Raw genomic sequence first — 17,019 nt, 5'->3', positions numbered from 1 at the left:
GGTTGTTCAAGTTCATCAAATACTAGAGCTGGCTTGAGGGAGGGAGATCAATTGTGTGACTACATGGTTGAGCTGAAATTGACATTTTCAAAGTGTCTGAAACTTTTTCAGTTGCTTCATAGCTTTGGGACCAATTCTGACTAACATTATTTGTAATCAGAAACTCTGTTTCAAACTTCAATTGTGCAATTTTTCCCATCTTGGATTCAGTTGAGTGAAACCGTTCTCTCTTTCTAATTTAACAATAACTAGTTTTTGCTCAATTATACAATAATATAAAATAGTTATTGCGAAAAGTTTATTTGATACTACAATTGATGGCTGACATGCCATCGTTGTTGAATTCTATGGTATAACACAAGTGAAATGATTTGGGAGGGTGAAATGAAAGAAAAAGAAAGGGCCACTTTGAGTTCCACCAAGCAATTGCAAAAAGGAGCTGACCCACGGCTCCTGCTCAAGATTCTGGTACCCATTAACTGAAGTGCCACTAAAGACAAGAAACACCGACTCTTGTTCCATTTTTCAATCCTTATCTTAGTAACCCCACTTTCCCACTTGTCGACCCCCTCCTTCTGGTTTCTCCTCTTGTTTTTCCCTATCAGCAACATAGCAAATTGCTCTGTTCGATCAAGGGCAAAAGTATATAAGCGCTGTACAGCATAGTTTTGCAGGTACCTCCCTTTCTTTTTAAGTTCTCTTGTCCTTTTTTCTTTGACACAGAAAATAAAGTTGAAACAATTATGTAGTTCCTTGTGGCTCTTTCTTTCAGATGCATGGACAGTGGATTGAAGAGCAGAGAACGGTTACTAGAAATCCTTCTTCCTTAATTCCCTCCGAAGGTTCATTCTTGCTTGCTGAGATTTGTTGGTAAATATGAAATTACCAATCTTTATGCTTTCTTTAGGTAATTAATGATGCAAACAAAGTGATTCCTTCCAAGGCTGGAGGTTATTTTTCATAGTTGAACTTTCCACATGTTGATTTCACCCAATTGTTTAGTTTTACTTTCTCTGGCCTGTAGTTTATGGTGTTGGTGATTGTTATGTATTCTTAAAATCACTTCTAGAGGATGTTGCTTCTGATTAGACGTGCATTATGGCATGCTGCTGATATATTCTATACCCGGAACTTCTTGAAGATGTCTCAAAATATAATATTTCCCATTTTGTTTCGCATGTCTTGGGGAACTGTAAGAAATATGTACTAGGTTCAAAACATAAGGGATTATTCATAAGATAATAATTCTACAGTGGGGGTTTAACTGTAGTTTCATGAATGTATGTATCTTATTTTTCTTTAAATCTGTTCTTAGTTAATAATGATCTCTGTTTCTGTCTGTGTCCAAGGACAATCAGCATAGTAGATTATTTATACTGCTGAAATAATTTACATCGTTACAAATATGATAACCTTTTTCTGCAGCATGCTTTAGTTTTTCTTTTGTCTAATCGAAACGGCATATCCACTTGTTGTATTGTGTTAAAGTGTTTGTGCCCATGCCACATAGTCTATACATATTTTTATAAATGTATGTTACTGATCTCTGCTTAGTTACCTAAAAATTGCCATCTCTTTCGTTTGGCACCAATTTTGATTTTGGCTATGTTGCAGATTGACTATGATGAATGGAGATGAAGCTGAGCCAGCATCTTTGTGTTCGGATTCTAGCCCTTGCTTGGACACACTTGAATTTTCCTGCCAGAACCTGACTCAGAAAGAGGGCAAATGCCCCCAAATCACTGTCCACACGGTTACGCAATCTTCCCCTTCCCCCATACTCTCATGTGTAGAGAAAGCACCTAAACATGCTCATATTTCACCTATACCAGCGGCCGGCTCAAACACCAATCCATGCAATCAACCATCATCATCTAACATCTTGCAAGACATACATATAGTAAGAACTTAGAACTATACAGTTTGTGTGAAAATGTATGTAATTGCTGTTTTGCAGTACTCTTGGAAATAATTTTAGTCTCGTCTTACTTGATAAGCAAAAAAGCTATCCTTTTTCTTTTCCTCTTTCGTTTGATTGCTGTCTGTTGGCTGGTTTTCATAGATTAGTAATGTGGAATTTATTGACTTGATCTCTGAGCTGTTGTATTATTTAATTTTCTTCTTAGTCAGAAAGGTTGATGGAGGATTTTCTTGAACTTGCAAGGGAAAATACAGAGAAGGATCTTGAAACCTGTGGGGTTCTCAGTGCTTTCCTTGTAAGGTTCATGTGTGTTTTTCCAAGCATTAATCTTAACTAGCTCTAACAATGTTCCTTCCTGATATTAGAGTAATGGAAACTGATTTAGGACAGTGTTTTATCTAACTGAACATCGTGTATATGCTTTTTGCGCACCACACAATCAGGAAATGGGGACATATTATGTGACCACTCTGATAATACCCAAACAAAACTCGACTTCCAGTTCTGTAAGTCCCTATGGCACTTCTTACACTTTGTGATTTGGGTTTAAATTGTCACTTGCCATGATTTTTACAGTCTAATTCATCAACTGCCAATCATGGATGATAGTGTGAGGCTATAAAAGAGGAAGAGTTTTTTGCCATACAGAATGAACGGTCACTTCATCCTGTGGGATGGATTCATGTATGTTCGTTCCTTTCCTGTTTATTTTACATTATTAATTTCAGATGTTTCTTTTGTCCGTGCCCTTTTATTTTTTAATTCTTAATTAAAGCTTTTAAATTCTCTCAAAATTAATGCTTATTTTGTTGGTTGTATTTTCAGACACATCCTTCTCAAAGTTGTTTCATGTCATCAATAGATCTGCACACTCAATACTCATATCAGGTAATTAGCTCAGCTATGGATGTCGTGTATATTGATTGAGAGTTTGCATGGGAAAATATCAAGTTATTTCGTATTCTGCAGTTTGTGAGGTTCTTATTTTTTTAATAGTTAAAAGGAATTAATCACACATCTTTCACAGATGCACGATGAAATGCTACTAATTGATGATTTTTAACTGAATCTTGTATCCCCCCTCTTCTACTTTTCATTAGACCTGTTCATGGGTCGGGCTGCGGGCTTGACCGGGCCCGACTTAATTTAGAAGCCCGAGCCCGCCCGAGAAATTTTAATATCTTAGAGCCCGGCCCGAAATTTTATGGCCGGCCGGTCCGGTCGGCCCGACTAGGCATTAAACAGAGGTCGGATCTAGGCGGCTCGGATCGGGCTTGGGCGGGCTCGGGTCGGGCTTGAACGGTCTCGGGTCGGGCTTGAACGGTCTCGGGTCGGGCTTGGCTTGACCAAACCGACAATTCAATACAAATATTCAAAATTTAAACCTAATTTCAACACAAATATTCAAATTTTAAATTCAATATATTATTAATAACAATAAAATTATAAACATAAATAATAGGTAGTCAAGTGGTATATAACACTTAATTATAAGTGAAGGTCGCGAGTTCGAGTCTCAGGAGGAGTGCTGGTATCAGAGCCATGGAAAAAGAAGGAGGTGAGTTGCTGGTAAATGAGGAGTGCCTTTTCACATAGAGTGTCTTTACAAGATAACCAGAGTGTTTATGATCAAAGTCTTTCATTCTTTATTATTCATCGTCCTCTTCCTAGTTACTTACTTACAATTATCATCTTATTATCCTCTCCCGGTATCCTTTATTGTTCATCATCCTCTTATCGGTACAATCAGTATGCTCTGCTTGCCTCTTTAGAGGATCCTGCACATCGAAATTGCTAAAGTGATCGAAGGGAAAGCAGCAGCTTTGATCCCATCGGCTTAGAAAGCGCGGTTTGATTCTAGCGCCACGAACTAAGGATCTTTTGTCCTTACCACCATGCAAACCCGAGTACTAGCCCTATAGTTCAAACCCTTTACTCTCACCTTCTTGTAAACAATATATTACGGATAAGATAGATAACTGGTAGAGATATCCCGTATACACATATCCAAAATTCCCATCGGTTAAGACATATAATTTCTAGACCTTTTATTGCGTTGAAAGAGTATACGGTCATCCACTCTTTCCCAGTGCCTCGTGAGCGTATGTAACCCTAGAAATCCCTCCAGTATACACATCTTCATTTTGGAGCAATTAGACTTGTGCTTTCCTACCATGGAAGACAAGGACTTCAATTATGAACATGCGATACAACTTTGAGCGAGTGTCGTGCTCACATTCTTCCCAATTTCAACATGTCTTTGGAGGATTCTCATCTTGGTCGGGCCTTAAAAGTTCAAGTTGTATTTCAGCCACCCTCCATCATCGGATGGTGCAAGACCATGCTATCTGGTCTCTCCAGTGAGATGCGTTTATCTTTGACTTCAACCATAGTTCGAGACCGCCTCGTGAGGAGTTAGAAATTGATTCCCTCGGTATGGATCACGAACTATGCGAAGCTTCACGGAGTTCGACTGTCCGAAACAAGATCCCATCTTCATCGAACAACTTGACAAAGCCGTCTCCAGCCTCGTCCTCTCCAACACCATACTATCTCATGATCCAAAGAGATATTATGAGAAGAAGATCCCATTCAGCGGTTCAAATGGATGGGAAGTCTATGAAAGCAAAATCAATGGTCATTTTATTTGGGATGTTGATCCTACATGTGCGATCTTGGGATGCCTTTGTCGAGATGATCTTGATGACTTGAGATCATATCGAAGGGAGCTAAGACTTGGAAAGAAAGCATGCATGTACTAGTTCTCATCGACATAATGACAAAGATGATGATCAACTGATTGATTCAATTCAAACCGGACCTTGGATTGGTCTTCCACCGGGAAAGAACAAACCTATGTCCAATAATGATTACACGAGGAGATGTTTGAGATACTAAAAGAAGGACTTGTCATGTCCTCCTCCTCCAGGTTGTTTGTTCTTGTTCTTTTGAGCCGATTAAGATTCGAGCCAGTGCCTTGCCTTTATGGTTAATTCTCGAGGAGTTCCTCCTACGGAAAGAAAGTCAAAGCTCCTACACGACCTTTCATTATGAAGATACAATACAACTGCGGCGGTTTGGCCCTCTCACCGAAGAAGTTTAACAATGCCGTTGCTCGAGAATCGATGTCGAGAAGATTGACAGCAGACTCGAGGTCTATGAAAGGACAAGCTCCATTGAAACTCATGTCACTTCTTTCGGACAAGAAGCTTTATAAATGCATACAAAGCTTTCGTTCGAGTTATCTGCGCAGATGGAGCAGTTAGCAACTCACATCGCCTTTGTTCTTACAAGAGGTTGAAGAAGCTCAACTTTCCTATTGCTACACCTCATCCTTTCTGCCTCGGGCATCTAAACTGCAAAGGACATCTTCCACATCCTCTAAAAATCCATCCTTTTCTTCTCGAACCTCGAAGGATAAAGGACCTGCCAAACCACAGTTGGCAATACGATACAAACTCGCCTCGTGAGTGGACTCCTTCCTCATCGAGTCATATGTTTCGATTCTGACTCCTAGTTCTTACGTATTGATGAACACAGCGAAATCACGGAAGAAACTAAAGAATTAGAATCTCTGCTCGGAGCCATCACAATGGCGAAAATCTGATCTTGGTTGATTGAATTCGGATTCACCATCTCACCGGTTCACTGTTGCTCAGCTCAGATTCATCAACCTCGGGAGATTACAATATGATTTTCGTGCAAAGAAAACAAGAAGACTTTGGCGAAAGTGTTGTTCTATGAAAATCATATTGTAATCTCCCGAAATTGTTGATGAATCTGGGTTTGAACAAATTGAGCCGCTGATATTCGACAAGTGAGAGAACCATTCCCTTAATGTGCCAGCGAATATCAGAGATTGGCCCGAGGGTTTATCATTTGCAAATCAAGCAAAGCATTGAATTCCAAGATCTTGTTTCGCCACTGTGATGGAGGCACAGATTCAAATGTAACTGCGGACCATAACCTGTTTTGAAGGGAGAGAATGTTCGAGCAAGAGATTCTAATTCTTCGTGTATTCATCAATACATGAGGACTTTGTGTCCGAGATTCGATACAGAGGTACCTCTGATCGTAAGAGTAAGAACAATCGAGATATCGACTCGATGAGAGGCTGTATTGCCAACCGTGGTTTGGCAGTCCTTTGGCAATACAGCATACAAACTCTGCCTCGACAGAGTGGACTCCTTCCTCATCAGAGTCGTATGTTTCTGATTCAGACCTATCTCAGTTTGAGCTATCCTTTGAGGTTTGAGAAGAAAAGGATGGATTTTTAGAGGATGTGGAAGATGTCCTTTTTGCAGGTTTAGAAGCCGGTTTGGATGCCCGAGGCACCAAATCTGAGACTGTGGCATATTGCTTGACAGGCATAACCTTTGACATGAAAGGATGAGGTGTAACAATAGGAAAGTTGAGCGGAGAAGAGACAGGTTGTTGATTGGGATACAGATCTCTTTCAATTTCTCTGATCTGTTCCTTCAACCTCAGGATTTCTCTGTCCTTTTGTAAGAACAAAGGCGATGTAGGCTGAGTTGCCAGAATCTGTTCCATCTCTTGTTCAAGCTTAGATAACCTGAACGAAAGCTTTGTATGCATTTGTAAAGCTTCTTGTCTGAAAGAAGTGACATGAGTTTTAATGGAGCTTGTCCTTTCATAGACCTCAGAGAGTCTGTTGTCAATCTTCTTCAGATATCGATTCTGAGCAACGGCATTGTTAGTCTGCCAGTTTAAAACTTCTTCTGCAGCTGAGAGAGGGGCCAAACTGTCTGCAGGTTGTATTGTATCTTTCATAATGAAAGGTCGTGTAGGAGCTTTGGACTGCTCATTTTCTTTTCTTTCCAGAGGAGGGAACTCCTCAGGATTAACCATAAAGCAAGGCACCGCCCGAATCTTAACTGGCTCAAAAGAACAAGAACAAACAACTGGAGGAGGAGGACAAGACAGAAGTCCTTCTTCTTTTAGTATCTCGAAACATCTCCTCAGGTAATCATTATTGGACATAGGTTTGTTCTTTTCTGGTGGAAGACCAATCCAAGGTCTGTCTTTCCCGCTTTGAAATTTGAATCAGTTGATCATCATCTTGTCATTATGTCGATGAGAACTAGTACATGCATGCTTTCTTTTCCAAGTCTTAGTTCCTTTTGATATGATCTCTAAGTCATCAAGATCATCTTGACAAAGGCATCCGGCATCGCACATAGAGGGATCAACATCCCAAATAAAATGACCATTGATTTTGCTTTCATAGACTTCCCATCCATTTGAACCGAATGGAATCTTCTTCTCATAATATCTCTTTACTGGTTGGATCATAGAGATAGTATGAGGTGTTGAAGAGGACGAGGCCGTGGAGGACAGATAAGAGACTTTGACAGTTTTGTTAAGTTGTTTGATGAAGATGGGATCTTGTTTCTGGACAGGCTGTGAACTCTGGTGAAGCTTCTCATAGTTTGTGATCCATACTGAGGGAATCAATTTCTCTAACTCCTCACGAGGCAGTTGCCTGGGAGTCTGAACTATGGTTGGAGTAAGACCACAAGAAGATAAAACCGCATCTCCACGGAGAGACCAGGAGTCTGCAGATTTATAGCATGGTCTTGTAGCCTGTACACCATCTGATGATGGAGGGTGGCTGAAATAGTGTCAGCGACTTGGTCAGCGCCTGTAATCTGAACTTGAACTTTTAAGGCCTGACTAAGATGAGAATCCTCCAAAGACATGTTGAAATTGGGGAAGAATGTGAGCACGACACTCCCTGCGTTCAAAGTTGTAGCTATAGAGCCGATCACCGCATGTTCATAATTTAGATAACGAGTATCTAGCAAAGAGAGTCTAGCAGTGACTAGAAGTCCTTGTCTTCCATGGTAGGAAAGCACAAGTCTAATTGCTCCAAAATGAAGATGTGTATACTTCTGTTGTCTCCACTGTTGTATGAAGTGTGGAGGGATTTCTAGGGTTACATACTGTTCAGTAGTTACTGAGGACAGAATACACTGGGAAAGAGCGGATGACTGTACATACTCTTTCACTGCAATAAAAGGTCTAGAAATTATATGTCTTAACTGTCTGGAGAAAGACTGATTACGGCGGAAGACTGAGTAAGGGTTAAGTATAGGTACAAGGGAATTTTGGATATGGGCTGTTTCAGGTATATGGGATATCTCTACCAGGTTATCTATCTTATCTGTAATATATTGTTTACAGGAAGCAGGTAGAGTAAGGGAAGAGGTTTGAACTATAAGGCTAGTACTGGTTTCCATGGTGGTAAGGATAAAAGATCCTTAGTTCGTGGCGTTGTAACCGAAACCGCGCTTTCTAAGCCTGTGGGATCAAAGCTCTTGCAGGTTCCGTTTTCCAGCCTATAAACTTTCAGATCAGAAGTACTTTAGCAATTTCTGATGTGCAGGATCCTCTAAAGAGGCAAGCACAGAGCATACTCTTGATTGTACTGATAAGAGGATGATGAACAATAAAGGATACTGGGGAGAGGATAATAAGATGATAATTGTAAGTAGAAGTTACTAGGAAGAGGACGATGAATAATAAAGAACAGTAAAAACTTTGATCATAAACACTCTGGTTATCTTGTAAAGACACTCTATGTGAAAAGGCACTCCTCCTTTACCAACAACTCACCTCCTTCTCTTTCCATGGCTCTGATACCAGGTTTTCAGGAACCATGGTCACAACTAGAAGAATCTCTTCTACCAGCCTCACAGCTTTTGGTGCCTGGGCGGGGCGGGCGGGTACCCAGCCCCTTGAACAAGTCTACTTTTCATACAGCAATTCTTTCTTCTGTTTTCTTCATTGCCAATGGAATTGCATTTAAAATTTGACTGCTTATGCTCTCAGGTAATGGTACCAGAAGCTTTTGCCATTGTCATGGCTCCAACCGATACCTCAAGGTTTGTAACTGTCGCACAGCACAAGAAATCAACCAAAAACCAAGTTGACGACTAGATTATAATTCATCTATTCTTCTCATAGCTGTTTTCCACTTTAAAATTCTTGTAGTTCCATTCATTCTGTAGGCATTTATTTAAAACAAAGTGGATGTGCAATCTGCCAAGCTTGGCTGGTTAAGCATTAGAAGAAATACGACAACAATGTCAAGGACAATTCATAAATGCTAATATACAGATATATGTTAAACAGGAGCGTGTCTACTTCTTAATTTATTTCTGGTATGCAGGAGCTATGGGCTGTTCCGGCTATCCGACCCAGGTGGAATGGGTGTTCTGAAAGAATGTCAAGAAACTGGATTCCATCCCCACGGAGAGCCAGCAGACGGAGGCCCGATTTATGAGCACTGCTCTAATGTATACGCAAATTCTAATCTGAGGTTTGAAATCTTTGATTTGCGCTGATCATGGCTCCAATTCATTTTCAACTGCTCGGATGCCATGGCGTGACATGAGCATATGCATATACCACTTGTATCAAATTAGCTAATCTACATGTCAGAATGCTGATGCTTAATGGGCTAATTCAGGGGATGTTCTTTTGTAAGTAAATGCTTGTGTAATTGTAACTATGGACTGTCACAATAACAAAGATTTAATGCTCCCATGATTTGAAAGTGTCACCTTGGTCATTCTTTCCAAAGCAGGGTAAGGTTACTGTCGAAGTTTGCAGTGCTCAACTAACTTCCTAGCAGGCTACCAGAATACCTCCCAACATAACTTTAAACTTGAAAAGATTGCTGCATCAAGTTTTCTTTTTAGGGTCTCAGCTCTTTTAGCATGCGCATGCAAAATGAAAACAGCCTTTTCATTCATAAAAAAGAGTACTCGAAAAGGGACATTTGATTGTACTAACAAGTTCATAGCAATTTGTGCATCTCAAATCCCAAATGCACAAATTAGATAAGAGGAAATGTGCACATTTGAATCAAACATACGCAAGAGAAACACTAATCCGTTATTATCTATGTGGGTTCTCCTTAGTCTAATAGTACCAAGACAGAGAAGTTGTTCTTTTTGGGAAACATGGCTCTGTAGTTTCTTCCAGATTTATTAAAAACTTAACAAAGACTTGAGTGGATTGATGGACTCTAGTCTTAAGATTGCATCGACCATTAGATTATACTTAATAATGAAAATACCACCGGATTTACGAAATGGGAATGCAGTAACCAAATAAATAAAAGAAAATTTAGAACAAGAGAAGCCCAAAAAGAAAGAAAGAGTTTCGTGGGAGCTTCTAGGAAGTGAACGTGGTGTGTTCCATATGCAGTAAAAGTTAATATAAAATGGTCCCTTTCTGAAAGGTAGGTAGGCGTTGAAGTGTTCATAGAACTTAGCAACCACACACACAGAGAAACACAAACAAGCTTTGGCATCTACTGTATGGTAATGCTTTTGTGAACCCCTCCCTCACCTCCTTTTCTCTGCAAACTGAAAGTACCAAGAATGTTGTGTCAAATCCAACTATTAGCTTTCAAGCTCCATTTTCTTGAAAAGAACTTCCTATCTTTAGCAATTTGAGTTCTTCTTTCTTTTTGGAAACCTTAAAGAATCTGTACCATCAAATATTCAAACCGACTTTTCTTCTTTCTAGTCACCTTGAAAACTTCTCCCTTTCTAATTTAGCAATTTCTGTTATTGAGAGTACAAAACAAAATTAATCCCTGGAATTATCTGAAATTTGGCGTATTTCTCAATGATTAACAAAAAATACTATTAAGAATTTTAAATTTCAGTCTTCCTATATAAATTTGTATATAGTACATAAAACAGATATTTTACTTTATTATATGTTTTATCTATATTTGGATATTATTAATTTTTAAATGATATGATCCAATATTAAAGTGTACTCATTTGGTATATATATGCTAAATTTATGCAAAAAGATTTCGAAAAACAACAATTAAAAATTAATTTAAATACAGTTGGTGAAATAACAAAAAGGGTTATGGATTACTACCAAATCTAACCCCAATTTACATAAGAACAATTAACAAATAAATTAACTCTTCGAAAAAAATAAATATTAACATGAGTCTATATACTCTTTTTAAAAAAATTTAATAAGGATGAACGTTCCTACTCAGCCCGCTCGCATTAGTGAAAAACCCGACCCGATACGGTAAATACGATTTCCGTTTACACTCCTCGTTAACGGCTCTATTCCTTACGTACAACCTCTCATGCGCCGACGAAGAGGAAGACGACGCCGTTTCAGTTCTCTTCTCTCCTTTCTTAACCGCCACTTTCACTTTCTTCTCTTCTTGGTTTTTCTCTGTCTTGTTGCTGTTAGGATTATGTTGATGATGATGATGTAAGAAGACGAAAGCATCCTTGCCATCGCTATTGCTTCGAAGGACTAATTCTCTAAACCTCCTAAGCTTTGAAAACCCGGTAGAGTTACTTTTCTTGCATACCTCCGGTGATGCCTCCACCGCTTTTCCTGCCCATTCACAGTACGGTCCTTCTGGTTCTTCCGCTTCAACGAATAATTTCTTCAACGGTGACCGGGCGGACGACGAACTTTTAGATTCTTGGCCGGCGAAGAGAAGATCTCTGTTAAACAACGGGAAAACCGGCCGTAGCTGGCCGTTTTGAAATATATCGTCCGCTGATATCGGTGATCCATCTGGATTCGTACAAGCAAAACTAAATTCTTCTTCTTCTTCTTCTTCTTCTTCTTCTTCTTCGTTTCCCTCTTCTTGTTCTTGTTCTTGTGGAGGTGGCGTTTTGTTCTTGTAGCTTTCTAATTCATCTTCATTTAATCTCAATTTAAAGCTAAAATCCTCTTCAAGTTTAGCGTCCGGTTCTGTGAACTCACTGCGGGAGCAATAATTCAAAGTCTGATGTACGGGAACAACGGAACTGACCTGCATGCTCTTTACTTCAGGTTCTTCTTTTCTTTTTCTTTTTCTTTTTTAAGTTGCGGCGATTACGACGACGGCGGCGATGCGGTGGTGACGGTGGTTTCAATGAAGTGAGAGATTGAGAAGTAGAAAGTTTTTCTGAGACGCGGTTATTTTTGGAGCTTTGCGTTTTCAATTTTTTCTTTTCTCCTTTTTCTTTTTCGCCGTGAATGTCTGTTGGATGTTAGAGAGAACTTGTATATAAAGAGAGAAGGCGCGTAATTGAAGAGCCGAAATGTATGGGTGGTAATTTCCGAAATATCGGCGATATTTTTAGAATGAGTTAGTTTTTATTTTTGAATCTTGACGGTTCGTGCAGAATATTCTTACATAAGTGGCTTGCGAGGAAACGTTTTTTCTTTTTTCGTTTTCTAATACGGTTTTTGATATTACGCGGAAGCTTGTCAGTTGCCCACGTGTTCATGAATCGTAAAAAATAAAATTAATTTATAAAAATAATAAAAATTTTAAATAAAATCTATATTAATTTTTCAAAACTATCTCCTTCAATTTTATTATTTTTATTTTATTTTTTATTTTTTATATTTTTTTAACAAATTTCAACTATATATAAGGCCATAAATCCTAATCTATTTATCAAACATAGGATAAAAACATCTACTCTCACCCATAATACGACTTACACTGGATACTACCCAGACATTAGGCTTACCTTCTTTTCTTTTCTTTTCCCTGAAAATTACAAGGCTTACTTAAAGAATAGAGATGGAGACATCGCAGGTGATGCAAGAAACTTTATTATATTAGCTCGGCCATCATCACGAGTGATGTAATACGGCATTAGCTCGCAACCTTCTACGAATTGAGGTGCAATGAGATTAATGAAGGTATTATTATGCTTCAAAAACAGAACAGTAAGCAAAGGGTTTTTACTTTTTGGGTCGTTGGTAATGTTTCTGATTCAGACAATATCACATCTACTGGTACATTAAGAAATACAGGTGTCACTAATATTATGAAGCAAAAATGCCCTCCCCAGAAGCCACTGCACATGTGGCTTTTATTATGAGAAAGTTATCACTTCATAGAGTCGTATCTATGGTGGATGTTCAACCCATTTTTAATTTCTTTTTTTTCATTTATAAGGCAGGACCATTTGGTCACTTTCAATTTCAAGTTTCAAATCAAAGGTCATGAAACAAACTATAAATAAAATTTTGAAATTTGTGGTCACGTTCGCATGCATATATATATATACATAAGTATATGCAAATCCTTCTTCTATTCATTTTGTTGGCAATGGTTGGTGGAGAAGCAATAAATGTTGCTAGCTATGAATTATTTAATTAAAATGTGAAATCTGAAGTAACTCTATTCACATTTCAAACATATCTTTTCTCTTTTTCTTCTTCTTTCTCTTTCGAACATGAATGTAAAGGTATATATATATTATTCATATTGGACTATATAACTAACAAACAAATGGGTTCTTAAAAATTTGAAACAGCACAATAATTGAGCTCATGTCTTCTACGCTGTAGAAAGTAATTAGTTCAACTACCAACAATCTTTTACCTATAAACCATTTTTAAAGCACACGAAGGTCTATTAAATATTGATAAAACCCTGCCTGTGGTGGGTTGATAATCGATGGGTGGAGGTCAGAATTTGTGGCAATGGTGAAGAATGTAGGCTGGTTCATAGTTTGTGTGTGGAGTTTTAGAGGAGAGATTGGGCGGTGAGTAAGTATTTAGCATAATTAAGGTTCTCATGCTTCGGATTGATTGGCTAACAGATATTGCCTTAGCAAAACGCACAACAGCAGTACAACTCTTTCCGTCGCTAATTTCGTCGTTTTTGATTGTTAAATATGACACTGTTACTAATGAAAGTAAGAAAATTTTAATTGGAATAATTATTACTTATTCCTTGCATTTGTTTATATTATATTAATTATCTCTTAATATTTTTTCATTTTATAATTTTGTACTAAAAAAGTTTTTTCCTTAAAATTTCTGTCAAATAATAATGTTTAATTTTATATTATTTGTCTTTTTGGTTTTTTTATGTGAAACACAAATTGTCTCTTCTCTTTTATTTATTATGCTAGAAACTCTGTTTTTTAATAAAACTAATGGTTACTTCTTTTATTCAAAATCAAAACAATTAAAAAACTAAATTAATAAAATAAAAATTCAACTTAACTATTAACTCATCTACCTGCTCTAATTTTTAGCATGATTTAATCTCAATAAGACTTAAAACACTTTGAAAGTAACTATATTTAATAAAATATTAAAATTCATATTATTTGTATTATTAATTTTGTCATACTAGATTCATAATTTTGATAGAAATGTAAGAATTAAATTATATTTTTTTCATCAATTTATTTCTTTAATAGCATTAATTTTTAAAACGTAAGAAAAATTTAGTGTAATAAATAAAATACAAGGAGTAATTTATATATTATATTAAAAATCAAGAAGTAAATAGTATAAAATCAAATTTAGCTAACGATAGCTTAACGAAAATGTGCTGAAAAAAACCTTTTAGTATAAAGATACAAAATAGAACGATGAAAATATATCATTTTTAAATAGTAAAGCATAACTAGTAATTCTGTGATTCTTGAAATTATGTTACTAATATAATATATGGTTGAAGTTGAGGGATTTTAGACATCTTTAGTTGAGTTTGCCACTGTAAACTGGAAAAAGAGAAGAAGAAAGGAGTTGAGCTTTTATGATTTCAATTTTAACTTATAAGTTCAAGACCACCCAAGAGTCCCACTTTCAGTCTTTCACCAACATCACCCATTTCTCTTTTATTAAGTTTGACACTGTCAAAATAATTAACTATATGTTTTTGGACCGATAAGGGTCATGACTTTTATTTAATTCAGCCATTGAAATGATAGTTTAGTATGACAATATGTTCCTTTTTTGGCAACGTGAATCAAGCCAAATGATGTGTGAAAGAAGTTCTACTTTTCTGCCTGTCTATTGTTATTGTACTTTGGCCAAAACGTAAAATCCTTTGTAATGACACAAAGCACCTCTTTATTTCTTAAAATAAAAATATGTCAACAATTACCCATTTCTTTAAGTTATTTTATAAAACTTACACTATTTTTTATTTACTTTTACTGTGTTAAAATATTAAAAATATAATATCTTAATCTTTTTCAATTCATAAATTTGATTGATATTTTGTTTTTCTAATAAAATAACTAAAAAATTTGAAAATAAATCAACCGCACTGTAAATTTAAAAAAAATAATAAAAATGATATAAATGAATGTTTATTAATTTTAAAATATTTTTAAAAAATTTCCAATTGTAAATAGCAAAAAGAGGCTAAATTCAAGAAAACTGTATATATTATGAAAGAAAGAGCTGGAATTGACCGAGTCAATTCTTGATAGAGTTAGTGGATCTTTCAAAGAGTTTTGTAGTTGACAAACCCAAGTGTTTGTTAAATTATATATAAATACAATAAAAGCATGGGAAAACCCTAATTTCCCACCAACTTTGCCTTTATTTATTTTGGCCTAAAAACCAATAAGAGAAGACTTTCAAAGTTATGGGCGTTAAGAAAGAAGTTTCTAATACTTCCTTTTCTGGATTTGGATTGGACTTCTTCACCATTTCTTTTTTATGGCATTGACAAGTAGATGTCTCTTAATTCTCAACCTTGAAATATATTGGCAACTAACAGTGCACAAAGTGGTTCCAGACCCTATTTTGGAAGACAATGTTTCTTTATGAATCCTTCACGAATATTTTTTATCAACCAAATCATATGTTAGCCACCTTAATTAATAATGTAACATATGGTAGACAAAATTTACTTATTTCTTTTTATAAAATATAATATAATGATTAGATCAAATTGCAACGATAAATGTATATTTTTATTTGAATAAAGTTTTAAATTTAAATATTTTTCTTTTTTTATTTATAAATTAAAAAAATAGATCAAATTTGTGTTAATATGAATTTTATCTGCACTTTATTTTATTTTTACAGTGATTTAATAAATACAGTTTAATTATATCTAATTTTCAGAAATCCCAGATATAATAACAATCAAATTTGAAATGGCAGATTGATTAGTTTAACTTGGATGTGGTAAACTAAAACAACTCAATAAACTAATAAATTTCAAAAGGATTTGGAAAGTATTTTTAAATTGTGAAAATTAACAAAATTTTGAATTTACGTACATTCGTTATCATCGTTCTCAACTTCATATCATATCGTGTCATCAACAATTATTTAGACCGTCTAACAAATAAAAAAAAAGTATAGAAAAAAAACTTATAAGAATTCATGATGACAAAGTAATTGAGTTGGGTGGATTGATATAATTTAAGTTGAAGAGATGGATTTAAAATTCGAATTCTTACATTTTCCATCTAGAAGAAGAAAAAGGAAAAGTCATTGTCAAATAGTTGACTAGTTATATTAAAGGGGATAGGTATGGGTGGTCTCTATAATTATAATCAAAGATATCCACATCAATCAAGTAATTAATTAAGCAGCTGATTATCTTAATGATTTAACTAAACATTGGATTTTGGCAGATGATTAGGATAAGGTTGGCGAGGCTAATTAAACTAGGCATTGTTTATGGAAGGCCGAAGGGGCACTGCCAAATTGCTTCACACCGTTACAATTGCTCTTCAGTTCTTAAAAGATAATCTAAAAAATTAAAAGATGCAAATGTTATTAGTTAAATAGTATTTGATAAAACTGATAATTAGGTGTTAAATACATCAAACACTGAAATTTTAAGTGTTGAATCTAATTAATTTGTTTCATAACTGTTATTATTAAAAATTGTTAAAACTTTTAGTTGAATATATTTAACTAATCTTAAATTTTTAATTATTAAATACAGTTTTAAAATATAAAGAATAAAAATATTTAGATAAAATAATTATAATATGAAGATAATATCTCTGATAATTACCAAAGAAAATATTATTAAATTTTAAATGAATACTATAGAAATTAATAAAATGAGCTTTTATTTATATAAGAGAATTGAATTGAAGACGATAACTTTAACTTGGATGATTTGTCACTATAAAATTTAAGAGTTTAACAATTTTGGTTATAAAATCTAAGAATTCAAACAATTATGAGCGATTATACAATTTTTAAGAGTTTAGAGATTTTAACTTATCATTATAAAATTTAAAAATATGTTAAGATTGTAAAAGTTATTTTAATAGAGAATTTTAAAAATGTAATAG

General features: G+C 35.6%; 2 protein-coding genes across 7 annotated transcripts; one reads left to right on the top strand and one right to left on the bottom strand.

The window, feature by feature from the left end:
• Nucleotides 1-336: 336 nt before the first annotated feature.
• LOC8282601 (AMSH-like ubiquitin thioesterase 2) lies at nucleotides 337-9,506 on the top strand. Of its 6 annotated transcripts, none has more exons than XM_015723115.3 (9): nucleotides 337-674; nucleotides 773-907; nucleotides 1,615-1,900; nucleotides 2,127-2,216; nucleotides 2,365-2,427; nucleotides 2,531-2,605; nucleotides 2,747-2,809; nucleotides 8,774-8,826; nucleotides 9,114-9,506. In XM_015723115.3, the coding sequence occupies exons 3-9, from the start codon at nucleotides 1,622-1,624 to the stop codon at nucleotides 9,286-9,288; spliced, it is 798 nt and encodes a 265-aa protein (XP_015578601.1). In that variant the 5' UTR covers nucleotides 337-674; nucleotides 773-907; nucleotides 1,615-1,621; the 3' UTR covers nucleotides 9,289-9,506. The 6 variants fall into 6 exon arrangements, with proteins under 6 accessions (XP_015578601.1, XP_015578603.1, XP_015578602.1 ...); XM_015723116.3 differs by having other exon boundaries at nucleotides 338-674; nucleotides 750-842; XM_015723113.3 differs by having other exon boundaries at nucleotides 339-674; nucleotides 773-842.
• Nucleotides 9,507-10,776: 1,270 nt separating this feature from the next.
• LOC8282600 (histone H3.v1) lies at nucleotides 10,777-12,092 on the bottom strand. The gene has a single exon (XM_002525329.4). It carries the CDS (start codon nucleotides 11,763-11,765, stop codon nucleotides 10,950-10,952), a length of 816 nt encoding a protein of 271 aa, XP_002525375.2. The 5' UTR covers nucleotides 11,766-12,092; the 3' UTR covers nucleotides 10,777-10,949.
• Nucleotides 12,093-17,019: the final 4,927 nt, after the last annotated feature.

Source organism: Ricinus communis, chromosome 7, assembly GCF_019578655.1.
Source record: "Ricinus communis isolate WT05 ecotype wild-type chromosome 7, ASM1957865v1, whole genome shotgun sequence".
NCBI lineage: Eukaryota > Viridiplantae > Streptophyta > Magnoliopsida > Malpighiales > Euphorbiaceae > Ricinus > Ricinus communis.
Note: the sequence above shows the minus strand (reverse complement) of the source record. Positions and strands in the feature narration are given on the sequence as shown.